This window comes from Maniola hyperantus, chromosome 28 (assembly GCF_902806685.2).
Source record: "Maniola hyperantus chromosome 28, iAphHyp1.2, whole genome shotgun sequence".
Taxonomy (NCBI): Eukaryota; Metazoa; Arthropoda; class Insecta; order Lepidoptera; family Nymphalidae; genus Maniola; species Maniola hyperantus.
This window is the reverse complement of record NC_048563.1, coordinates 4,036,526-4,062,568: the sequence shown is the minus strand read 5'-3', so window position 1 is coordinate 4,062,568 and position 26,043 is coordinate 4,036,526. Positions and strand designations below refer to the sequence as shown.

Sequence of the window (26,043 nt, the reverse complement as noted above, 5' to 3'; positions counted from 1 at the left end):
AGCACTAGACTGAAGTTTCGAGCTGATGCATAGAGTTATGATGCTGATGGTATATTTTTATTTCAGTTGACGTCAAAATGCATTTCTATGTTAATGAGACATGGTTCCAGCGCAATAGCAATTTGCGGGACTTTATATTATACGGATGTACTTACCTAAAATACGCAACAGGTTGAGATGGCAATCAGGGTGTGAGGCGGGGAGATGCCCCGCACACCCGCACGTCACCCGCACACCCGCACGACACCCGCACTTTCGCGCACTGGGTTAGAGTGGGGGCTGTGCGGGTGTAGTGTAAAGTAGACCTGTTAGAAATTAGAATGCTGAGGCACAGATTCCGTTGTCTTTCTCTAAACTAAATTTAGAGTATCTGCATCCTTTTCTTTTTAACAATGCTAAAAAGGGACAGAACATGAACTTTACATTTAAATACTCTAAATTTTAGTGCACGCTACAAATTTAAACAGTAAGCTCGTGACTGTGCGCTAAAATCACGGGTTTTACCATCTAAAAATTAAATTTAAAACTGTCAAACTGTGTCTGTCCTTTTCATATTACATTAGTAAGAAGAGGATGCGAATACTCTAAAATTAGGTGGTGCTCAGAATCAGTACCACTGCCACTGACGTTAGGTTCAAAAAGGCTAGAATCCAGAGCTGTACAACCAGTTAAAAATACCAATGACGTTAAGTTTTGACATGTGTTTGACAATTGACATATAATTTATCTGCGACATTGATAGAAAAGAAAGTTGGATTCGGTTTGTTTTGGTTTTTTAATCCAAATTTTTATTTTATCGAATCAACTATGAAAAATAGTTTTATAAACGTACAAATTGAATGAAAAAGTTTTCGCCACGTTGATTATTCATTTAATTCGCATCCACGAAGTGAAGTGAAGTGAAGGAAAAGGATTTAAAAATGGAAATAAAAGAAGACATTGTAAACAACTTGCTTTGCATGGCTTGTTTGTGTGTTGGAAGGGTAATAAGGAAAGTAGATGATGAGCAGCATAAGAAATTCTACCTGGACGCTTTGCAGGAACTACCTGTAAGTATTAATTGGGCTTTGAAAGCGTTCGAAATCGAACTTTTGACTTATGCTTTTACTAAGCAGCTTTCGCTGATGCGTCTATATCAGAAGTGCTTCGAGTTTTCCAAATGTTTGTCCAATCTATTCTTGAACTGGTTAACAGAACCTCTAGTTTTAATATGGGTAGTGATAATGCATCGAACTGTTTCAGCTGAACAACATCAACATAGTTCCAAGGGTGTGCTGGGAGTGTGACGCCATCCTGAGCAAAGTGCTGTCGTTCAGGGAGCAAGTCAAAGACTGCTACAGGATCCTGCAGACTTACTCTGAGGTGAGGTTCATCATATTATCAGCCTTTTTTTTATTCATTACTAGCCGATGCCCGCGACTTCGTCCACGTGGAGTGTGGACGCATATATGTCCAGCAGTGGACGCTTATCATAATCATAATCATAATTTATTATTGCAAATACACATTTTACACATCATCATGATCAACCCATTGCCGGCTCACTACTGAACACTAGTCTCCTCTCAGACTGAGAAGGGCTTGGGCCATAGTCTGCCACGCTGGCTCAATGCGGAATGGCAGACTTTACACCTTTTAGAACATTGAGAACTCTCAGTCATGCAGGTTTCCTCACGATGTACAGGTTTCCTACAAGAGACATGTGTCCAGCTGTGGATGTCTATCGGTTGATGATGATGATGAATAGTCAGTCGACCCTATTGGTTGATGATGATGAAAAACTAGTATGGATTATTGTAATGAATAATTTTTCTGATTGTGTTCCAGAATCTTCATGACTGCTCCTTGTTAGACTTATCCAGACCGCCGCGGTTGAAGGTGCACTTTAACAGTACAGTGGTCATCACACCAGGCGAAGAAGATTTTGTTAAACTTGAGAGTAAAGGTGAGTGACACACACTATGATCACAGAGTAGGTACTTTTTTCCGCTAGAAAAAATGCATTAAGGTCTTGGACTGTAGGTACTTTTTTTCCGCTGAAAAAAATGCAATTGGGTCTTTGAATGTAGGTACTTTTGCCGCTAGAAAAAATGCAATTGGGTCTTGGTCTGTAGGTACTTTTTTCTGCTAGATAAAATGCAATAATGTCTTGGGCTGTAGGTACTCTTTTCCGCTAGAGAAAATGCAATAGGGTCTTGGACTGTTGGTACTTTTTCCGTTAGAAAGAATGCAATAGGGTCTTGTACTGTGGGTACTTTTTTCCGCTAGAAAAAATGCAATAAGGTCTTGGACTGTGGGTATTTTTTTCCGCTAGAAAAAATGCAATAGGGTCTTGGACTGTAGTAATAAAATGATGCGAACAATGCGTAAACGACGAATATTTTTAAATTTTTAACAAAAATACAGTACAGTAATTTCTGCTGGAAAATATTTCCTCAGGTCATTACAGAGCATGGATCTACCACGCTGGCCAAGTGCGGATTGCCAGACATCACACACTTTTAACATTATGGAGAACTCTCAGGCAAGCAGATTTCCGTACGATGTTTTCCTTCACCGTTAAATCAAGTTATATTTAATTACTTAAAACGCACATAACTCCGAAAAGTTAGAGGTGCGTGCCCGGGATCGAACCTCCGACCTCCGATTAGGAGGCGAACATCCTAACCACTGGGCTATCGCAGCTTTTTTCTAAATTCTATACATTTCACTTTATAATATGATGTGTATTAATGACGAATTTATTTGTTTTAGATAATGACAAAATAGAGAAATCTTCAGAAAATCCTAAAATTCATAGTTTAGAGAAAGGCCCAATAGAAGACATACAGACAGTATTATGTGATGTCAAAAGAGATAGAAGGAAAAAGAAGGTAACTTGACATTACCAAGAGCGTAGCGAGCGCAATATTTTTTCTTTCATTTGCATAATATGTTCTTAAATAAAATATTAAATTAACTAACGTATGCCAGCGACTTCATCCACCATTAGGAATTAAATTTTCAAAAATCCTTTCTTAGCGAAGTCAGGGGCATAAGCTAGTAAACTATAAAAGTAATTAAGTACCTAATACAATTAAATAATACAAACTTAGTATCAGATGTAGAAATGTAATACATGTCATGTTTAACATTAGTTTAAACAAGACCTAAAGGTTTTTTTGGTATATGACAATTAAAAATAGGTTTTTAAAAATCCTGTGGAACTATTTGATTTTCCGGGATAAAAAGTAGCCTATGTGTTAATCCAGGGTATAATCTATCTCCATTCCAAATTTCAGCCTAATCCGTCTAGTAGTTTTTGCGTTATTGAGTAACAAACATACACTTTAACATCTCTATAATATAAAAATGAATCACCATATATGTGTCGCTGATCGCAAATCTCGAGAACCGCTGAACCGATTTCGCTATTTTTTTAAAATAATATTCCTTGAAGTACGAGGATGGTTCTTACGGAGAGAAAAATTGAATCGATTGTTATGCGGAACGAAGCTCGCCAGTGCAGCTAGTTTATAATATTAGTAGGATTAGAATTGTCTATACAGTTAGATCTCATGATCATCAAGATCAACCTATCAAAATCGATGAAGTCGCGAGCATAAGCTAGTTGTTAAATCAATCTGTTTGTCTATTACAGAATACTGTCAAAACTAGTTCAAAAGTGGCACGTCCAAAACGGACTGTGAAAAGGGACATAGACCCTGTAGCAGTGAGTGAAAATGACAAAATAAATGACAGTGGAAATGACGAAAAACACTTCATTGAAGTTGAAATTAACTTGAACGACCGAGTCAAAGTTGATGATGACGTCAAAACTGAGATAGACAATCATGATGGTAAGATTTCTTGATTTTTAGCATTGACTTTTTTTTTTGGTTTCCTCACTTAAGTTTCCGTCTGTTGTGCCAGCATTGACTTATCATAGTCCTGAGTGTTTGTTGTGGGCTCTTCTCAGACCTGGGCGCGTTTGGAACCCTCGTAGCTTTAGTTTTTAAGTTCGCGTAAAAATTATCATCTTACAAATGCGACAACTGACTATCAAAAAGTGTAATTTATTACCTATTTTGGGAAGGACCCTATAGGTTTACCCTACCCTACCCTACCTGACCCTACAGACATACAACAAAATGATCCTATAAGGGTTCCTTTTTCCTTTTGTGGTATGGAACCCTAAAAACAAACATATTTTATTTATCCATATACTAATCCATACTAATATTATAAATGTGAAAATGTGTCTGACTGTCTGCTAGCCTTTCACGGCCCATCCGTTCAACCGATTTTGACGAAATTTGGTACAGCGATAGCTTGCATCCCGGAAAAAGACATACTTTTTATCCCGTACAATCAAAGAGTTCCCACGGAATTTTTAAAATCCTAAATCCACGCGGACGAAGTCGCGGGTATCACCTATCTATCTTCTATCTTCTATCTAAATATATAAAAGGAAAAGGTGACTGACTGACTGATCTATCAACGCACAGCTCAAACTACTGGACGGATCGGGCTGAAATTTGGCATGCAGATAGCTATTATGACGTAGGCATCCGCTAAGAAAGGATTTTTGAAAATTCAACCCCTAAGAGGGTGAATTAGGGGTTCGAAATTTGTGTAGTCCACGCGGACGAAGTCGCGAGCATAAGCTAGTTTCTTATATTTGTGTGATTTTTTCAGGTCTAGAAGATAATGTATCAAATGAGGGTAGTCTGAAATCGATTGAGTCTTACGATGACGTAATGGGTGACATTGACACTAAAATACAAACATTTTTGGACGACATTAAGAAAAATAACGATAAATCTACGAAAGTTAAGAAGAAAAAGAAAATCAAAAATAAGGTAAGCATCAACATCATCATCATCATCATCTCCACCTATCGCCAGTCCACCACTGAGCACAGGTCTCCTCTCTGAATGAAAATGGTTAAGAAAATAATGTATATCGACCTTTAGAATATAATTTCGGCTTTGTAGAGCGTTGTCTCTGTCACTCATACCTATCTATGTGACGTTTTGTCGGTCTCAACGACAGAGACAGTGCTCTACAAAACCGCTATCTCTTTCTAAAGGTCGATGTACATTATTTTCTGCCGCGTTTAGTTGCGTTTTAGAGCTGCTTAACTTTTTTAAAGATTTTAATATAATCTCGTCTCTAGGTGTCAAAATCTCAAAACATATTAACAGTGGATCTCTCCTACGACGAGATGCAAAGAGAGAGATCTCTCCTGTCCCGGAGAGAGAGTTATGTACAAGCGCAGTACAAGTGTGAGTCGTGTCTACTGGTCTTCAACTGCGCCACGTCTCTACGAACCCACCATTTGAAGAAACATAAGGTTAGTTTTGTGCTCACTGCGCTCGCGCCTATGAACTTCGAATTATGTAATTTGTTTATTATACAGGATGTAACCAGAACTCTGGCAAAAACTAAGACAGGTCATAGTACTTATGTTTACTGATATGATACCACAAAAAACGCGAAAAAAAGCCTTTATTTTTTAAAAGTTCACTATATATCTAAATATATAAAAGGAAAAGGTGACTGACTGACTGATTGACTGATTGACTGACTGACTGACTGACTGATCTATCAACACACAGCTCAAACTACTGGATGGATCGGGCTGAAATTTTGCATGCAGATAGCTATTATGACCTAGGCATCCACTAAGGATTTTTGAAAATTCAACCCCTAAGGCAGTGAAATAGGGGTTTGAAATTTGTGTAGTCCACGCGGACGAAGTCGCGGGCATAAGCTAGTTGCAAATAAAACATGTGACTGACGCTAGAGGTCAAAGAACGTTTCGTAAGTCTTCCCGGAGTCAATGCCGCGTCGTAGGTAGGGCATTGACCCGAGTTTTGCACGCTATACATTGCGGGGTTGAAAAATACTAAATCACTAAAATTACAAAATGAGGCAAATGGTTATTGGTATTGGATTGTGTTTAGGTAGTATAACAATAACGCTAAGTTTTTGCTAGCGTTCTGGTTTTAGCGTTCCGAGTGACCTACTTTCCCAACGTTCGTTGACCTCTAGCGTCAGTCAGATATTTTATTTGCAATTTATCGTAAACCTGTAAAAAATTATAGAATTTTTTAATAGTTTTTTTCGCGTTTCTAGGATTCCGTACCTGAAAAGGAAAAACTGAATCTTTATAGAATCACTTTGTTGTCTGTCTGTCGGTCTGTCAAACCTACAGGGTACTTCCCGTTGACTTAGAATCATGAAATTTGGCAGGTAGGTAGGACTTATAGCAGACATAAGGGGAAAAATCTGAAAACCGTGAATTTCGGGTTATATCACACAAAAAAAATTGAATTAAGGTCATGAACTAATAATTAGTATTTTCAATTTTCAAAGTAAGATAACTATACCAAGTGGGGTATCATAAGAAAGGGTTTTTATTTTTATGCATCATAGTTTTTGAGTTATCGTGCAAAATGTCGAAAAAATACGACTTTAGTACGGAACCCTCGTTGCGCGAGCCTGACGCACTTGGCCGGTTCTTTTTTGTGGTACCATATCAGTAATCATCAGTACTATCACCTGTCTTAGTTTTTGCTAGCGTTCTGGTTACACCCTGTATGTTTTGATGCATTTGTTTGTTTGTTGTAGATAGAGGGTGATTATATTTGCTCCATCTGTCAGACTATAGTATCATCTGTGGAAGCGTTCACTGCACATTACAAGAGGCATATGAGGAGGTATGTTGTTTTTTTTAGGGTTCCGTACGTCAAAAGGAAAAACGGAACCCTTATAGGATCACTTTGTTGTCTGTCTGTCTGTCTGTCTGTTGGAAAGTTTTGCTGGTGAATTAATATTTTGGGTACCAAGCAATAATTACTTACACTAAAAAGCTTAAAATAAAAAAAAATAAAAAAACAGACTTCCAAGACCACTACAAAATAAAAAATTACTTTTGTTTCTACACGTGTATACATGTATGAAGTCGGGCGAGTATAATAACAGAAACTGAAAATCAAAGCTTAAAGCTCGCCCGGCTTCAACATGCATACACGTGCAGAAACAAAAGTTATTTTTTAATTTGTAGTGGTCTTGGAAGTCGGTTTTTTTAATATTTTTTTTCTTGTTTGAATAGTCTAAGCCTCTGTTCTCCAATAGCGCCCCCTTGTCAATGTCATTCAAGTGCCAAAAGAGCCTTGTCGCACTGTTGCTAGCTGATGACGCTATGATGAATTCCGACTGTGACATCACATAGATTGAAGTGGATGTGTGTTGATAGATCAGTCAGTCAGTCAGTCAGTCAATCAATCACCTTTTCCTTTTATTTAGATATAGAAAACATAGTTTCATTTTTGATTGGTTGGTGAATATTATAAAGGTTGTGTTTTGACATAATATCTTTTTGATGACAGATACGAATGTGCGATATGCCACAAGAGCTCGGCAGACATCAAATCGATCCAACAACATCTATACACGCGACACCAGATCTCTCTCAAGAAGTACAAGTGCAAATCTTGCGGGAAAGTGTCCAAGTAAGTGTTCCCACTAGATTACAACACGGGGCTATTTAATTTAGACCAATAAATTCCTGAAAGACTGTACTAACCGAGTACAGGCTCCTCTATAAAGCGCAAGTCCGTCCACACATGGAGTACTGCTCTGACCTTTGGGCCGGAGCACCCCAGTACCAACTCCTTCCATTTAATCGGATCCAAAGGCGGGCTGTTCGACTTGTGGACGATCCCAAACTAACCGGCTCGTTAGAAAGCCTGGAGCACCGCAGAGACGTTAGCTCTCCATGCGTGTTCTATCGCCTCTATAATGGAGAGTGCTCTGAAGACTTGTTTGATCTCATTCCACCCTCCTTTTTCTACAACCGCACCGCACGCCACCGCAAACAATTCCACCCTCACCACCTGGGTGTCTGGTGCACTTCGACCACCCGTTGTGCCAGATCCTTTTTTCTCTTCGGCGATGTTCCCACTAGATTACAACATGGGGTCATGGGGTTATTCAAGGGCCTACCAACCAATTCCTGAAAGGCCGGGAACGCATTGGCGGTGCCTCTGGTGCTGCAAATGTTCATGGGCGACGGTAATCACTTAAGGATACACTTCTTAAGCGCTTCTCCATACAAACGCATTACACCCATTGTTCTGTTCTTTATTGTTTTATTTTTTACTAGCTTATGCTCGCGACTTCGCGTGGACTACAAAATTTCAAAACCCTATTTCACCCCCTTAGGAGTTGAATTTTCAAAAATCCTTTCTTAGCGGATGCCTACGTCATAATAGCTATCTGCATGCCAAATTTCAGCCCGATCCGTCCAGTAGTTTGACCTGTGCGTTGATAGATCAGTCAGTCAGTCAGTCAGTCACCTTCTCCTTTTATATATTAAAATAAAAAAATTATTTGTTTTTTGCAATCAACGGCGATATATATATAGCAATATAATTTTACATAATAACAGACTGAAAATAAGGCCAAATAGGATTACAATTTTTTACAGATTACTTAAACAGATATTAAATATAAATTTATAACAGTACGTTTGATAATTTAAATTTAGATCTATGATCTAGATCATTTTGTTTGCAGATCATTAGATAAACACCGTTACCACTGCGACAAACATAAATCGCGCGTCCAGTGCCCGCAGTGTGACAAGACGTTTAGCCACCGCGCGGGACTAATGAACCATAGGCTGGCGGTCCACGAGTCGCAGAACCAGTTCCCTTGCACGCTCTGCGACAAAGTGTTCCGGTGGAAGACCAGCCTGAAGAGACATCTAGACAAACACAATACACAGGTAACCAACATGTCTTGATTTGACAAATCCAAAAAATACAAATTGTCTTTCCAGGTCGCTTTTAAACTTATTGGGGCAGTCATACCGTGTTATTAACTCAAAATTACTGTTAATAGAGAACAGATTTTCTTTAAAATTAATTCCGCCTACAGGTTTTGTTTGTTTTCAGGAAAATAATACAGTATCTACGAACAAAGCGTACTGCGAAGATTGTGATATCGGGTTTTCGTCTGTCTGTTCGTTGCAGAGACATCTCCGAAACAGCCTCAAACACGTCACTTACGACCAACTGAAGTAAGGGCTTTTATTTTAGTTTATTTTTATTTTTATTGAACCACCAACAGAATCATACAAAATAAATACGTTATTCAAATTTTAGGTGCTAATCTAAATATATAAAAGGAAAAGGTACTGACTGACTGACTGACTGATCTATCAACGCACAGCTCAAACTACTGGACGGATCGGGCTAAAATTTGGCATGCAGATAGCTATTATGACGTAGGCATCCGCTAAGAAAGGATTTTTGAAAATTCAACCCCTAAAGGGGTGAAACAGGGGTTTGAAATTTGTGTAGTCCACGCGGACGAAGTCGCGAGCATTAGCTAGTTATTATATAATTCTACTAGCTGATGCCTGCGACTTCGTACGCGCGGATTTAGGTTTTTAAATATCCCGTCGGATCTCTGATTTCACTTGATAATAGTAAATAGCCTATGTCACTCTCCAGGTCTTTAACTATACCCATTCAAAAAAGTACGTTGACCCGTTGCTCTGTTGCGACGTGATTGAAGGACAAACCAACAAACAAACCTTCTCATTTATAAGGGTACTGATAATTGAGGAGATTTTATTTGCTGGCAGCCTTTGTTCCACAACTACGCCCCCCTGTCAATGTCATTCAAGTGCCAAAAGAGCCTTGTCGGACTGTATAAGTCCCGCAAATTGCTATTCCGCTGGAACCATGTCTCAGTAACATCGAAATGACGTCATTTTGACGTCAGCCGAAATAAAAAGATACCATCAGCTCGAAACTTCATTCTAGTGCTGACGTCACTAAAATGGCGGCCACGCGTTTTAGCAATTAGGACTTATACTAATATTGGCACCGATTCCGTTGTCTTTCTCTAAACTAAAATTTAGAGTATCTGCATTCTTTTCTTTTTAACAATGCTAAAAAGGGACAGAACATGAACTTTACATTTAAAGACTCTAAATTTTAGTGCAGCGCTACAAATTTAAACAGTAGGTTTTACCATCTAAAAATTAAATTTAAAACTATCAAACTGTGTTTGTCCTTTTCTTCTTCTTCTTCTTAATTTGCTTTATGGCTTTCAGTAGTGCCACACCGAGCACAATGCACTTCGCCAATGTCACGTAGATCTGTCCTTTTCATATTACATTAGTAAGAAGAGGATGCGAATACTCTAAAATTAGGTTGTGCTCAGAATCAGTACCATTGTTCAATAATAATTACAGATTCATCTGTGCCCACTGCGGCCACCGTTTCGTGGACAAGACGAAACTACGCGATCATATAGAGGAAAAGCATTTGTATAGGACATTCCAGTGTAACATCTGTCATAAGGTAAGTTTACTTTCTCTCTTTTTAGGGTTCCGTATATTTAAAAAAAAAAATTAATTTCCACAAAAAAAAACCAATTTTACAAAATTGGTTTCTTCGTGCTCTTAAGCGCTTGTCGGCTTGTCTGAGCACTGCACATTCCTCTGTCGTTAGCTTAACTAAAGCCTCAAAAGTACCTCAAAAGCAAAAAGGAACCCCTATAGGATCACTTCGTTGTCTGTCTGTCGGTCGTGTCTGTCAAGAAACCTACAGGGTACTTCCCGTTGACCTAGACTCATGAAATTTGGCAGGTAGGTAGATCTTATAGCATTTGGGAAAAAATCTGAAAACCGTGAATTTAGGGTTAGATCACACAAAAAATAATAATTTGTGGTCATGAACTAATAATTAGTATTTTCAACTTTCCAAGTGAGTGACTATATCAAGTGGGGTATCATATGAAAGGTCTTCACCTGTACATTCTAAAACAGATTTTTATTTATTTTTATGCATCATAGTTTTTGAATTATCGTGCAAAAAGAAAAAATGCGACTTTAGTACGGAACCCTCGTTGGGTCTGACTCGCACTTGGCCGGTTTTATATTGTTTAAGTATCTTTAGAACTTTTTGTTTGAAATTGGTGTAATTTAATAGTTTTATATTTTCCGGAAGCCTGTTGTATAGATAATCATTTATAATTATTAGCCTATAATTTCATTATAGCTGAAAAACTATCTATCAATTAACTAGCTCATGCTCGCGACTTCGTCCGCGTGGACTACACAAATTTCAAACCCCTATTTCACCCCTTAGGGGTTGAATTTTCAAAAATCCTTATTGCATGCCTACGTCATAATAGCTATTTGCATGCCAAATTTCAGCCCGATCCGTCCAATAGTTTGAGCTGTGCGTTGATAGATCAGTCAGTCAGTCACTATTTTTTTTTTTTTTTTTTTAGATTACTTTGAATTTTGTTCTGTTTCAGCCGTCCAAAAACCGGGTAGGTTTGGAGCAACACATCCGCACGGTACACAAGGGGAGGCCTAACAACCGGATATGCCACCATTGCGGCAAAGGATTTCCGGTAAGCGACCACTTGAAAAAAGCTGTGATAGCCTTGTGGTTAGGACGTCCGCCTTCTAATCGGAGGTCGGGGGTTCGATCCCGGGCACGCACCTCTAACTTTTCGGAGTTATGTGCGTTTTAAGTAATTAAATATCACTTGATTTAACGGTGAAGGAAAACATTGTGAGGAAACCTGCATGCCTGAGAGTTCTCCATAATGTTCTCAAAGGTGTGTGAAGTCTACCAATCCGCAAATGGCCAGCGTGGTAGACTATAAGCAATATTATGACAGGGATAGCAATAGATTTAGACGTGTCATTTTAGTTTAGTTTAGAGATTGTGTACAAGAGAATCGGCCCCATTATAAAGAAACGAAATATTTCATTTTTAATAGGTATCAGTATTTTTGCCATAACTTAACAATAATGTTAATAGATGGCGCTGTTAACATTATAAAACTATCAGGTATTATAGGATACCGCGAATCCGTAGATAGAGTAATAAAGGTAGATGTAAGTACTGTGTAACCTCGTATGAGATAGCGATAGCACGACGTAACGATGAATAACACGACAATTATTATTACCATTGTTTAGTTGTCAATATTTGTATTAACCGATCAACAATATTTGTATTAAACGTTTTTATGTGAAAACAAGTTAATAACTCATGAGAAATACAATTACGCTACGAATTCTCAAAGTTTGTTTTGCAACTTCTTGTATGTATTCTTGAAAAAAACCAGTTACACGATAAGGGACAAAAAATAGGTTAGCTGCGTCTCTGTTTATTACATTAGTTACTTTATCTGTGCTCTCTTTTTAGTGTGAATGAGAAAGCAAACGTTCCTGTATTACTCTATCTAGGTACGCGAGAATCTAATGATTAATTTTTTTTATTTCCAGACGAAGGTGCAGCTAGAGTCGCACATCCGCACGCACACCGGCGAAAGGCCGTTCATGTGTGAATACTGCCCTGTCACATTCTCGCAGCAGTCCAACTTGTACAAGCACCATAGACAAGTGAGTTGTTTTCTTTTGGCTCCAAGTGCAAGTTGTTGACTGAGCGAAGCGAGCTCTCCGAGAATCTACTTGAGTGAAATTGCACTTGTCCGTCAGTCTGTCTAACAGAGCCTTATAACTTCTGAATTAATTCACATTTAAACATAACTAGATGATGCCTGCGACTTCGTCCGCGTGGTAAATCCACAGGGTTTAAAAACTCTTTAATTTTCCGGGATAAAAAGTAGCCTATGGCCTTCCCCGGGATGTAAGCCAACTCTGTACCAAATTTCATCCAAATCGGTTAAACTGTTGGGCCGTGAAAAGTTAGTAAACAGACAGACACACACACACTTACGCATTTATAATCTTAGGATATGTAAACTGATGGCCTTATAAGGAAATATAAAGGATAGTGATAATGTGGCCTACGATGAGACGTGTTTTTTTACCATAAATTTTCATGCGCTAGAGCACAAAAAGCATTTTTTAATCCGCTTACACCCAGTATAAAGAAGAACTTTGAGCCTCAATAGCTCAACCGGTAAAGGAGTGGACTGAAAACCGAAAGGTCGACGGTTCAAACCCCGCCCGTTGCACTATTGTCGTACCTACTCCTAGCACAAGCCTGACGCTTAGTTGGAGAGGAAAGGGGAGTATTAGTCATTTAACATGGCTAATAATCTTTAAAAAAAAAAGAAAAACTTTACGAGCATGAGAATTGAAAACAATTATTTATGGGTTGTGAAATTGGTTTGACTCTTAAATATAATGATCAGTAGCTCCTGAAGAAGTAGTCTCTCGATGATGACATGGCTGTAGTGTTTGGGGTTCAGAATTTCCGTGAATTACCAAAAAAAATCGCACTCGCTACGCTCGCGCTTTTCTTTTTACACGGAATTGTTGAAAACTGCTACTTCAACTTTTTTTTCTTAACCGGTAATTTGTCTTTTGCAGGTGCACCTAAACATGAAATCGAAACGTTACCCGTTGTGTAAGAAGAGTAAAGTCGACGGGAATCAAACCGGCGACCCTCAACCAACATTCCCGATAGCAATCATGCAATATGTTCCTGATAATACATTTACTTTCTGAGTTTCACCTGTAATGTTACTGTCTAAACCGGATTTAGGCCAAACTAGTTTGCCCTAGGCCAAACTAGTTTGTCCTAAGCCAAATCGATTTATCCTACACGTTTCAGTGTATAAAATGAGAACTCACTCGCCATTTTAACTCTTTGAGTCAACTGTCATGTCAAAAGCACGGTTCACCTTTAAAATTAGGAAAATCGTACTTCGTAGGATTCCTGGCAGGGGTTTGGAATCTTATAATTTCTAAATTTCTGGTCTGTTCTGGTGGGAGGCCTCGGCCGTGGCTAGTTACCACCCTACCGGCAAAGCCGTGCCGCCAAGCGATTTAGCGTTCCGATACGATGCCGTGTAGAAACCAAAGGTGTATGGGTTTAATAAAAACTGCCATACTCCTTCCAGGTTAGCCCGCTCCCACCTTAGACTGCATAGTCACTTACCATCAGGTGAGATTGCAGTCAGGGCTAACTTGTATCTGAATAAAAAAATTAAAAAAAAACTTTTGACATGATGACAAAGTTCAAATAGCGAGTGAAATCTCATTTTGTACGGACTATACTAGTTTAGTCTAGCACATCTAGTTCTGCTAAAATACTTTTAGGCTAAACTAGTTTGACCTAGGCCGAACTGATAAACTAGATAGGGCTTGACACGCTAGAACAAATTGGTTTGGACTGAAATCGGGTTTGGCCTAGGACAAACTAGTTTGTCCGGTCACATAATTATGTAATGTTTATTATAAAAATATGTAAATATATGATATCGTATTGTCAATAAAATTGTATATAGTCCGTAAAAAACTTAAATAAAAAATGTCGTCACATGCGCCATTTTAACTCTGTTTCAACTGTCATGCCTAAAGCACGGTAATGTTATCTACACAGTATTCCAACTTCATACAAACGGACGAAACGCGAGCTATACCTACGCGCCTCGATCTCGCGGTGCAGCCAGTCGCGACCAGGGGGTGGCAACTTTGTATGGGGCCACTGCAGACTTTTTTATGGAATCATTTAGAATGAAACAAAGAAATTCTTTGTCTCACTCTAGTCTTCAAAGTTAGAGACAAAGTTTCAAACTATAAACAACTGGCAACTATCTACTCTATGGTACTTTTGTTTTTAGGTTGTTGGTTTAAATATTATGAAAGTTTTCTTTCCCAACAGTTGTGATTTTGTATATTTTTAGTTGCATTTCATGTGGTTCTTCTATTTTTCTCTCCCTGTTAGCTTGAAGAAACTCGCAGCAGTGTGATTGAGACTAGAGAAAAATAAGGACAGTGACTTATTGTGTTGTGACTCTTTTCGTTTGTAAGATTAAATTTATCATGTCTGATAAAAAATATAGAAAGCGTGTTAAGTGCTGTGCATCGGCTTTCGACCCAACACTTACCATCCACTCTTTACCAAGAACCGGAAAGGCATCTAATTATGCAAGGTAAATATTGTCGTGTCCCTTAAGTACCAGCTGTCCTTTTTATCTACAAACCGGTTAAAGAAGTCAGAAACGCTGGTGTTTTTGATATTTTGATTTATTATATAGTATTGTTATAATGTTTCAGGCTTCGAATTTGGGCAGAATATTGTTTTGACAATGTAACTGAGTAGGTGTTGAAAAGCTTGCACAAAAGCCACTATGAAAAAGTTAAATAGTAATGCTGTACTAAAAATGTGCCTGGCTCATCAGCAGAAACATTGCAACAACATTCAATTTCAGTGGTATGTACCTAGTAACTATTCATTTCTATTGCAATTTGTAAAAAATTCTCAGAAAAACATCAATTTTGTTCATTTTGCCTCATTTTAGAACCTGTCTCTAATATGCCTAGTGCTGGCAGAGACAAGATAGGAACAGACACATCACAGCAACATTTAATTCAAGTGGTACATAATATAGATTTCTATTGCAATATGTACCTATGTAATACATTCTCAGTAGAGAAACCAATATATTGATTTTGTGTATTTTGCCTTATTCCAGGAACAGTCAGTGCGGCTTCCACAAACCACTACCATATGCCTATCTTGGTTCTGCTCATTATTCTATTTATGATAATATATTGAATAAGTAGTTCTTGCTATGTAACATTCCCTAATTTGAAAAACATTTCAGTATTAGATCTTTAATAATAATTAATCTGTTTAAAAGATAATAATTCTATTAAGATTTATTACTGTAATCCAACTTTGGTTTAACTTTAACCTGTTTTTGTAATTTCTTCATTATGTATGCTGTCGATTTGTAATAAAACATTTTTAAAGTACAATTTTTTTACTTCATCTAATAGCTTAGAAAAAAAATAAGTAAAAACATAACTTAAATCTTTGTATGCTTTTCACAGTATAATATAAAAATTTATTTCTAAAAATTAAATTTTAAACATTTTAAAAAGTTTTTACTTGTTTTATTCCAGTTTTGTTATGACCGCTTTTCAATCGCCATAAATAATAATCTTTAACTGTGAAATAAACTCCTCGGTTAAAGATTATTTTGGCGATTGAAATGCGGGCCTAAAATTCAAAAAAATTTAAAATAAGGGGTTCGTAATTTCGCGCCAAAAGTGTAGTTCTATGGAATCACTAATAGATGGCGTGACGGTTAATGGTCTGCACTTTATTTGTATGTAGTTGGGCTTCTTCTCCTGGAGTAAATGTATTCTGTGGTCGCGACTGTGCCGCAGTGACGAACGGACGGTGTTTGTTTTTTAAAAATAACCGCGCGAAAGTATTTTATTTGTTTATTTATTTATTAGTATACTTAGATATATAAAAAAAGTATATTTACAATCACAAAACTAAATGGAAACACAAAGTAGGCAAATGTAATTAAAATGCCGGAGGCGGGCAGCCCTGTCGCTTGTTTACGTACCGCGCTGCTGAGTGCTGTAGGTATTTATTTCAAAGATACGGCCGAGTTACAATACTGTATGATAATATTACTGTGCCTAAAGTACGACTCATCTTTAAAATAAGGACTTAAATCGTACTTTTGACATGAAATTTGACTTAAAAGTTAAAATAGCGCGTGAGGAGTTCAATTTTACACGTTATTATGTGAAATTATTACTATGTGATGAGTGCTTATGAATAATAGTAAATTATTAATAGATATATTCGTCGTTTTATTTATATGCAGTAGGGACGTAGGGCAGGAGAGGGAGAGTTTTCTGAAGATTTGACAAAAATGCACGTTTAGTGCAGTCATGTCAAAGCAAAATACAGGCATGGAAAATAATTATTGAGAAGTAGGTACCTACTAATCATATATGTACGGGATAAAAGTTGAAATACTCGGGATTCATAAAGATCATATAGGCATCGATGTACCACTATCTCTATGGATGTACCTATTTAGGTGGTGTCAAGACAAGATCGATGGACAGTGAATGGTCTGCGGTCAACTGTGGCAGTGGTTTAATCTTTTATGCCTTGCCTAATACAGTGCGACAAGGCTTTCTTGGCGCGTGGCAAAAATCTGAACTAACTTGTTCTTGTTTGAATCATGTTTGAACTTGTGTTTGAATATTCTGCCTTTGTTCTCCAACAGCATCCCCTTGTCGCATCCCCTTGTCAATGGCATTCAAGTGCCAAGAGAGCCTTGTCCCATTGTATCCGGAACGCGATCCTATAAATATAAAAAAATAAACTATTTGTCTATGAACCAGCACAGAGTTAAGCACGAGTTAAGAGTTGTCAATGTCATTTTTGACGTGTGAGGTTATTTTCCCCATCACTATTCCATAGTTATTTTCGTAAATTCGTGTCTCTAACTAAAAAGTAAATAAACATTGTGATTGCTGTTTCTTCCTATTTACAAGCGATAGGCCTTCTTTTTCAATACACCCAAATTAAACTTTTCGTGTATATAGGTGCAAGCAAAGTATTTATTTACTCCGCTAAACCAAACTATTCGAGCTTGAATAACAGCTGATGAACAATTAATTTAATTGATATACCTAATATTTGGTATCCAAAAGACCAATAGGTACTTACTATGAAAGTATAATATGAACTTTTTAGTGTAAACCTGTCTGCACCACTTAATTTACAGTAATTAAAATGAACACTGAATGTGAATTGTTGAATAGATATTTGGGATTGTGAAACTTGTGATTGTGGATCTTAAATTAAATTTTTACAATTTTTACTAGTTACCAACTTTACTACGTATACCGTATACACATTTATAAACTAAACTGTGAATAATAATCATCAGTGATTTAACTTTTGGATCAAACTTTTTTACGAATCTAAATATTTCACAAACAGTAATGGACATGCAACACCAACAAAATTAGATACAATATGAAGTTAAAAGACATTTGTTGTGCTTGTTTAAGCTTGGAAAGAAAGCTATCCCCATTAAGTTACATAAAAGATGGTGTAAATAATCTATTTTTCTTACTCACAACCAATTCCGAGACTTGTCAGGTATGTTTACTATGAATTAATTTATATTTAATCTATATTATATAAAAAGAAAAGCTGACTCACTGACTGACTGATCTATCAACGCACAGCTCAAACTACTGCACGGATCAGGCTGAAATTTGGCATGCAGATAGCTATTATAATATAAGCATCCGCTAAGAAAGGATTTTTGGAAATTCAACTCGTAAGAGGGTAAAATAGCAGTTTGAAATATGTGTAGTCCACGCGGACAAAGTCACGAGCATATGCTAGTTACATATATAAAAGGAAAAGCTGACTGACTGACTGATTTCTCAACACACAGCTCAGACTACTGGACTGATTGGATTGAAATTCGGCTAGCAGCTATTGTACAGTGTGACCTAACCATATAAGTGATATCTATGTAATAGCCCATAAGTAGACATACATATTGTATCTCAATGCATTCCTTTAATAAATCAGTCCAAAACCAACGCTCGGGTTGTACGCTCATTTCCGACACCTTGTCCCAACCTTAGACTATTATGATATAGACATCCACTAAGAAACGATTTTTGAAAATTCAACTCCTAACGGGGTAAGATAGGGGTTTGAAATTTGTGTAGTCTGAAGCTAGTTGAAGATATATTGAAATCAAAACGTATTTCTAGTTAAGATGTCACAACATGGCCATACCTTTGTTAGTTTGGATATGTTCACATTGACTTGGCTTAGACTTAAGTTTCAATTAAAATGAGACGGATTTATCTCAGACTTAGCTCTGTCTCGTTTTAACTCTAAGTAAAGTCAAAGTAGGCTTTATAGATGATAACTTATAAATAAAATATGTCTAAGTATTTAACTTGTATAAATAGTAATCATGTTTCTGTAGCATTAATATTCTGTAAGGCAAAAGTTGCTTAGAAAAACTGCCTTATTAAAATCAAGCATAAATAAACTATGAATGAGGAACTAAAAGTAACACTAGAGCCCCAGGAGGATTCCACTTGCCCTGTGTCTCACGAGAGTGAATGCATTAGAAAACCCCAGTTGAATACATCAGCAGGTTCAATAGCTTCAGGCTTCCTCATAGATTCTGATGTCAATACATTAAAAACTACTTCTGAAAAATACCAAGGAAATGGTAAATATTTGGGAGAAGAAAATCTAGTATCAAACCTCTCTAGTGGTAATGATATCGAAAATCAAGATTTTGTCACAGAAGAATCTACCAAAACTCTCATAAAAGATGAAGAATTACCATCACAACCATCTACTAGCAAGATCCACAGCGATTCAGATGTAAAAGCCATTGAAGGTGTAAAAGAACCAGATTTCAATGCAGAAGAATCAGATTTTAACACGGAATCTAGCAACAACTTTTTAAATGAGGAACGAAAGTCACAACCGACCAATAAAGCAGCCAAACCAAAAAAAACGCAAAATCAATCTTAATCTTACAAATAAAGAAGCTAAAAACCTAGCGGTGATTATAAAACGCTCAGATGGCGTACCAGTTGATATAGGATTAGCTTCTACTATACGCCGCAGAGTATGTGACAACATTTTGCGAGCAGGTAGAAAAAAGGTTGATGCTAACAAATTTCAATTTATAAAATCTGGAATTGTGGATGCTGTTTATTTTCTTGTCACGGCTGAGAATGAAGAGTCTAGAGACTGGTTAATGTCCTTGGATTTAGGTTTTTATGAAGGTGCGGCCATAAGAAAGTATAGGAGGGGAAAATGGAAGAAAAAGGTACCAAAATCTTCTACCAGTGGCAAGGGATTAAAGAACCAAGATTTGGGCAAAGAAAAATCTACTACCATACAAGATTTATTAGCAAAACCGTCTACCAGTGATAACGGGTTAAATAACCAAGATTTGGACAAAGAAGAGTCTACTAATGCCCTTATAAAAGAACAAGATATATTAGCAAAACCATCTAGTAGTGATAAAGAATTAAATAATCAAGATTTGAACAAAGAAGAATCTAATATTGCTCTTACAAAAGAATAAGAACTATCACTAAACAGTTCAGTTGTGGTAAAGGCTTAAATGCCCAAGATTTTGAAACAAGGTTTAAAAAATAAAATAACTAAAAGTATTTAAAGGTCATCCGAAATCCTCTAATATTGCTGTGGTATATAATAAACTAAGATTTTGATGCTTATACCTATGAGAAAGAAGAAAAGTATCAAGACCATCTATCGGGTCGTTATGAGGGTATTGACAACCACAATTTTCAAAAAGAAGAATTAACTTTATCTCACATTCTTCTATGTTCAATTTAGGTTCCCAGTAGATCAGTCTAATGGCATTTCAATTAAGAAGATCATATGCAATGCATTTGTAACTCCCATAAGTAACAAACTTGTATCTGTTGTAAATAAAATTTTTGTTTGATTTTCTTGTGTTTTTATTTCTATAAATGTTATAAATTGTTTTTTTTTTCGAATCTTTTTATGGTTTTGAACTTGTTGTAGGTAACAAGTTAACAAAGTTAAGTTAACTTGTTGTAATGTTGTGATCCGTATTCGGTTCGTATCCGTGATTCTTCGAAGTGGCCATCATACAAATACGTACACACTCGGTTCGTATTTTTTCACGGATCCGTGAAATCACGGATGAGTGCACAAACGGCCTTAGGGTGGATAAACGGAATAAAAAAAAATAAAAAAATCTTTATTTAACAAAAACAAGTTATTATGGCGTCGGTTACTAGTGGTCTCCACACTAGGTTAAACCTGTGACGTGGAGACCATATATGAGTTCCTAGTGGGTTTTACTGAAGACTATAACTTTCTTACTTAGGAGGAGGAGGAGGAGGGATAACTCGGTTGATGATGATTGATGATGTATGTATTACAGGCAATGACCAATAAGGACGCAACACATTTCTACGTCTGTTGGGAGTGCAGCGCCGTGCTGCGAAGGCTGTGCAGCTTCCAGCAGCAAGTGTGTGACGCGCAGCAGCAACTGGTACAACTACTCGACGACAAACACGATGTGAGTAGACCGACCAAAGCAAAGACTGGAAGCATCGTTTTTTTAGGGTACCAGCGGGACCCTATTACTGAACCTCCGCTGTCCGTCCGTCCGTCTGTCTATCAGCTGTCCGTCTGTGTGTATCTCTTGAACGTGCGTGGAAAGAAGGATCTGCCACAACGGGCAGTCTAAGTGCACCAGACACAAGGGGGTGAGTGTGAAATTACTTACGGTGGCGCGCGGTGCGGTTGTAGAAAAAGGAGGGTGGAATGAGGTCAAAAAGCTCTTCAAAGCACTTTCCATTATAAAGGCGATAGAACACGCATAGAGAGCTAACGTCTCTGCGGTGCTCCAGGCTTTCCAACGAGCCGGTTAGTTTGGGATCGTCCACAAGACGAACAGCCCGCCTTTGGATCCGATCAAATGGAAGGAGTTGGTACTGGGGTGCTCCGGCCCAAAGGTGAGAGCAGTACTCCATGTGTGGGCGGACTTGCGCTTTATAGAGAAGGAGCCTGTACTCGGGCGCGAAGTACCGCTTTGCTCTGTTGAGCACCCCAAGCTTTTTGGAGGCTAATTTGGCCTTACTTTCCAAATGATTCCGAAATTGGACCTCGCTCGAAATGTAAACACTAAGAATCCCAATGCTGTTGGAAGGGGTGAGGGGAGTGCCCCGATAGAGAAGAGGCATGGTAAATGGGGTCTTCTTGGCGGTAAACGCACAAACTTGTGTTTTTGTTGGGTTAAATTGCACTAGGTTTTGTGAATCCCATTCTGACATTTTTCCTAGGCAGGTTTCTATGTCAGACACAAGTTTGGCTCTACACTCCTCCAGCACTGCGCGAGTTCCAGTGAAAAAGTTTCATAAATTTTTATTATTTTTGATATTTTACTTAACTTTTATGATTACCTAGCTGCCCTGGCGAACTTCGTACCGCCTAACAGTCGATTCTTTATAGGATTTTTTTTTAAAAATTCTCTCCGTAAGAACCATCCTCGTACTTCAAGGAATATTATGAAGAAAGAATTAGCGAAATCGGTTCAGCTGTTCCTGATATTTGCGATCAGCAACACATTTAGCGATTCATTTTTATATATAGATTCATGAACACAAATGGTAATCTTCTTCATTGTTTCTATTACAGATAAACAAAAATACAGAATGCCTATCCAAACTATCATACAACTTTAAGAGGTCCTTCGACAAAGAGCTAGTATATAGTGATGTTCTTAACAGTGACGATAATTTAGAAGACGTAGCTAGTATCGATATAAAAAGCGACGAATCAGAAACGGAAATAAAATCTGAAGTTGAAAACAAAGAATATGACCAGGATCCAGAAAAAAACCCATTTTCAGACATAAATCACTCAAATAACGTTAAACAAGAAAATAAAAACACTAAAAACGATTCTGTCATGAAACGAGAAGTCAAAATCCAAGATGGCGGCGAAGATATAACTTTTATTACTGTGGAAATTCCAAAAGCGGAAACGGAAGACAGGAAACCGAAAAGAAGGGTTTTGAAAAGAAAAGTAAATGATGTAAAAGAAGAACGAAAGAGTGGCGCGAAAAAGAGAAATTATGTGAAAAAAGTTAACATAGATTTTGAGGGAGAAAATAAAAACGTATCCATGCAAGTAAGTTTCAAAAGTTGCTTGGAAAATATCATCATCATCATCATCAGATACGTCCACAGCTGGACATAGGTCTCTTGTAGGGACTTCCACACGTCACGGTCTTGCGCCGCCGCCATCCAGCGGCTCCCTGCGACTCGCCTGATGTCGTCCGTCCACCTAGTGGGGGGTCTTCCAACGCTGCGCCTGTAAAATATACGTTGTAGCAATAAGGCTGCCTTTGGATGCTTATCTAATCTTTGTCTTATTTTTACGGCGAAGCCAAAAGAGGTTATGAGTTGAATTTTTAAAAATCCTTTCTTAGCAGATGCCTACGTCACAATAGCTATCTGCGTGCCAAATTTCAGCCCGATCCGTTCAGTAGTTAGAGCTGTCCGTTGATAGATTAGTCAGTCAGTCAGGACTTTGAATTTTATAAATACAGGTAAGTATGTTTGTTTGTGACACTATTCTTTCTAAATCTAAGCAACTATTGGCACCGATTCCGTTGTCTTTCTCTAAACTAAATTTAGAGTATCTGCATCCTTTTCTTTTTAACAATGCTAAAAAGGGACAGAACATGAACTTTACATTTAAAGACTCTAAATTTTAGTGCACGCTACTTTAAACAGTAGGCTCGCGACTGCGCGCTAAAATCACGGGGTTTACCATCTAAAAATTAAATTTAAAACTGTCACACTGTGTCTGTCCTTTTCATATCACATTAATAAGAACAGGATGCGAATACTGTAAAGTTCAGTTGTGCTCAGAATCAGTACCAGTGTCGTATTCTCTTATCTATAATTTTAGTATAATATTATATTAGGTATAATATGTTAGGTCCTTAGTTTTAGAAAACTTGTATCTGCCTTCTGCAATTCAGGATTTTCCCAGTGCAGAGCGCAGGAAACTCGTTATGGTGTTTAAATTCAAAATTCAAATAAATAAATAAAATTTAATTTATTATTATTTTATTTAGGTTCAAGAAATACCTACAGCTCCAAAAGCAAGGCGCCCGAGAAGGGTTCAAACCAAACCCCTGGAAACCCCTAGTTCAAAGGAAGACACTAGTTATCCTTGCGCTGATTGTGAACAGGTGTTTACGTAAGTTGTAACTTTTTCTTTAACCTCCTTAAGGCGCTGTGCGTCCCAAAAGACACATTAATTCGGATGTTCAAAGATGTTGATGTTTTGGCCTCAAAAACTACAAATGTGTTTATTTTTAATCTATATATATAAAAGGAAAAGGTGACTGACTGACTGACTGACTGAATGACTGACTGACTGATCTATCAACGCACAGCTCAAACTACTGGACGGATCGGGCTGAAATTTGGCATGCAGATAGCTATTGTGACGTAGGCATCCGCTAAGAAAGGATTTTTGAAAATTCAACTCCTATAAGGGGGTGAAATAGGGTTTTGAAATTTTGTAGTCCACGCGGACAAAGTCGCGAGCATAAGCTAGTATTATAAAAATTGAAGATATTCTTTAGTGAAAACACGATTGGCACAATTTGGCTCGATAATCATCACCATCATCAACTGATAGACATCCACTGCTGGACATAGCTCTTGTAGGGACTTCCACACGCCACGGTCTTGCGCCGCCGCCATCCAGCGGCTCCCTGCGATTCGTCTGATGTCGTCCGTCCACCTAGTGGGGGGTCTTCCAACGCTGCGTCTTCCGGTGCGAGGTCGCCATTCCAGAACCTTGGGACCCCAACGTCTATCGGTTGTACGAACTATGTGCCCTGCCCATTGCCACTTCAGCTTCGCAACCCGTTGAGCTATGTCGGTTACTCTAGTTCTCCTACGGATCTCCTCATTTCCTCATTGATGACGTAGAGAAACTCCGCACATAGCTCTCTCCATCGCCCGCTGAGTGACTCTGAGCTTTCTAATGAGGCCCATAGTTAGCGACCATGTCTCTGATCCATATGTCATCACTGCCAACACGCACTGTTCGAGGGCGCCTTAGCCCTACTAATATTAATTTCATTGTTTATGTGTTTCAGTAATTATACAAGCAGATACGAGCATATACTGAAGCATCATAAAGAGGGGTACCAGTGCGCCACGTGTGGCAAGAAGTTCCATATCAAGAAGTCCTTCCTGAGGCACGAACGGTAACTCAAATATGTATAGTACGCCACAGGTCGAGATGGCAATATCCCGCACCGGGTTACCGCGGGGGCTGTGTGGGTGTGCGGGGCGTTTTCTCCCCGATTGGCATCACGTGTCTCGACCTGTTACGTACTTTAGATGTAAAAAAAAGGGGCGAATTGAGAACCACCTCCTTTTTGGAAGGCGGGAAGTGTCTTTGTATATTTTATAGATCAAAGAGAATATATTCGGGTGAAATCTACAGAGCACACTCTTGCTTTGCTAAGCCTTAAGACAGAGTTAAAACGAGACAGTTGTATATCTTAAATATACAAAAGGAAAAGGACTGACTGATTGATCTATCAACGCACAGCTCAAGCTACTGATCAAGACGGATCGGGCTGAAATTTGACATGCAGTTAGCTATTATGACGTGGGTATCCGCTAAGAAAGGATTTTTGAAAATTCAACCCCTAAGAGGGTGAAATAGGAGTTTGAAATTTATGTAATCCACGCGGACGAAGTCGCGAGCATAAGCTAGCCTCTCATATAAATCTGTCTCGTTTTAATTCAATCTTAAGTCTGAGCAAAGTCAGCTCTATAGATCTCGACCTTAGACTTTCAGTCTAATTTCTAACTGAACAGGGTCTAATTTACATTCACCTCCTTCCAGAGTGCACATAGCAAAAACCCTGCCCCCTGAGAAATGTCAGATTTGCGGCGCCATGGTGCGATGCGACCTGGTGACTGAGCACGCGCGGCGGCACGCGCGGCACGACGCGGGCACACACGAGTGCGTGCCGTGCCGCAAGCGCTTCGCCAACATCAACTCCTATAAGAAGCACATGACGGAGGCGAAAGCGCATTTGCCGAATATACAGTGAGTGTATGATGACCAATAAATCAACCGAATTTGATGAAACTCTCGCCATAGCATATAGATAAAATTCCCCGTTGAACAAAAAAAGAATCACGCAAATCGGTTCAGTAGTTTCCGAGATATCGGTGTAAGTTAATAAAATTTAGAACTACCCTCATTTTTGATACACCTACAAATAAGCGACCGGATCTGATGAAACTCTCGCCATAGCATGTAGATAAAATTCCCCGTTGAACAAAAAAAGAATCACGCAAATCAGTCCAGTAGTTTCCGAGATATCGGCGTAAGTAACAAAAAAATAGAACTACCCTCATTTTTGATACAGCTACGAATAAGCGACTGAATCTGATGAAACTTTCACCATAGCATATAAATAAAATTCTCCGTTAAACAAAAAAGAATCATGCAAATCGATTTAGTAGTTTTCAAGATATCGGTGTAAGTTAATAAAATTTAGAACTACCCTCATTTTTGATACAGCTACAAATAAGCGACCGAATCTGATGAAACTTTCCCAAACTTTCCTCTTAGCAATTAAATAAAATTCAACAAAATAAAAAGATCACGCGAATTG

General features: G+C 38.1%; 3 protein-coding genes across 12 annotated transcripts in view; 2 read left to right on the top strand and 1 right to left on the bottom strand.

Moving 5' to 3' along the window:
* LOC117994968 (uncharacterized) overlaps positions 1 to 26,043 on the bottom strand; it is a 185,032-nt gene that overhangs the window by 45,706 nt on the left and 113,283 nt on the right. The window lies entirely within an intron of this gene.
* LOC117995170 (zinc finger protein 675-like) lies at positions 752 to 16,380 on the top strand. Of its 2 annotated transcripts, XM_069508227.1 has the most exons (17): positions 752 to 1,049; positions 1,243 to 1,362; positions 1,828 to 1,945; positions 2,755 to 2,873; positions 3,641 to 3,839; positions 4,678 to 4,841; positions 5,159 to 5,335; positions 6,616 to 6,704; positions 7,377 to 7,499; positions 8,566 to 8,776; positions 8,946 to 9,070; positions 10,256 to 10,364; positions 11,326 to 11,424; positions 12,311 to 12,427; positions 13,364 to 14,931; positions 15,056 to 15,212; positions 15,475 to 16,380. In XM_069508227.1, the coding sequence occupies exons 1-15, from the start codon at positions 921 to 923 to the stop codon at positions 13,499 to 13,501; spliced, it is 2,037 nt and encodes a 678-aa protein (XP_069364328.1). In that variant the 5' UTR covers positions 752 to 920; the 3' UTR covers positions 13,502 to 14,931; positions 15,056 to 15,212; positions 15,475 to 16,380. The 2 variants fall into 2 exon arrangements, with proteins under 2 accessions (XP_069364328.1, XP_034839060.1); XM_034983169.2 differs by lacking the exon at positions 15,056 to 15,212.
* LOC117995181 (zinc finger protein 69-like) overlaps positions 17,192 to 26,043 on the top strand; it is a 14,341-nt gene continuing 5,489 nt past the window's right edge. Inside the window, exons 1-6 of one of the 4 annotated variants that reach the window (XM_069508232.1) lie at positions 17,192 to 17,924; positions 20,755 to 20,892; positions 22,014 to 22,508; positions 23,464 to 23,588; positions 24,502 to 24,603; positions 25,263 to 25,469. In XM_069508232.1, the coding sequence (XP_069364333.1) occupies positions 17,799 to 17,924; positions 20,755 to 20,892; positions 22,014 to 22,508; positions 23,464 to 23,588; positions 24,502 to 24,603; positions 25,263 to 25,469 (1,193 nt within the window). In that variant the 5' untranslated portion in view covers positions 17,192 to 17,798. Of the gene's footprint in view, positions 17,925 to 20,754; positions 20,893 to 22,013; positions 22,509 to 23,463; positions 23,589 to 24,501; positions 24,613 to 25,262; positions 25,470 to 26,043 lie in introns of all 4 variants that reach the window. The other 3 variants (XM_069508233.1, XM_069508231.1, XM_069508234.1) reach the window with 3 other exon arrangements.

Coding starts and splice junctions, on each gene's coding strand:
- LOC117995170 (XM_034983169.2), top strand. CDS start 921: ATGGAAATAAAAGAAGACATTGTAAACAACTTGCTTTGCATGGCTTGT. Junction 4,842..5,158: donor AAAAGAAAATCAAAAATAAG/GTAAGCATCAAC, acceptor TCTCGTCTCTAG/GTGTCAAAATCTCAAAACAT. Junction 8,777..8,945: donor TAGACAAACACAATACACAG/GTAACCAACATG, acceptor GTTTGTTTTCAG/GAAAATAATACAGTATCTAC.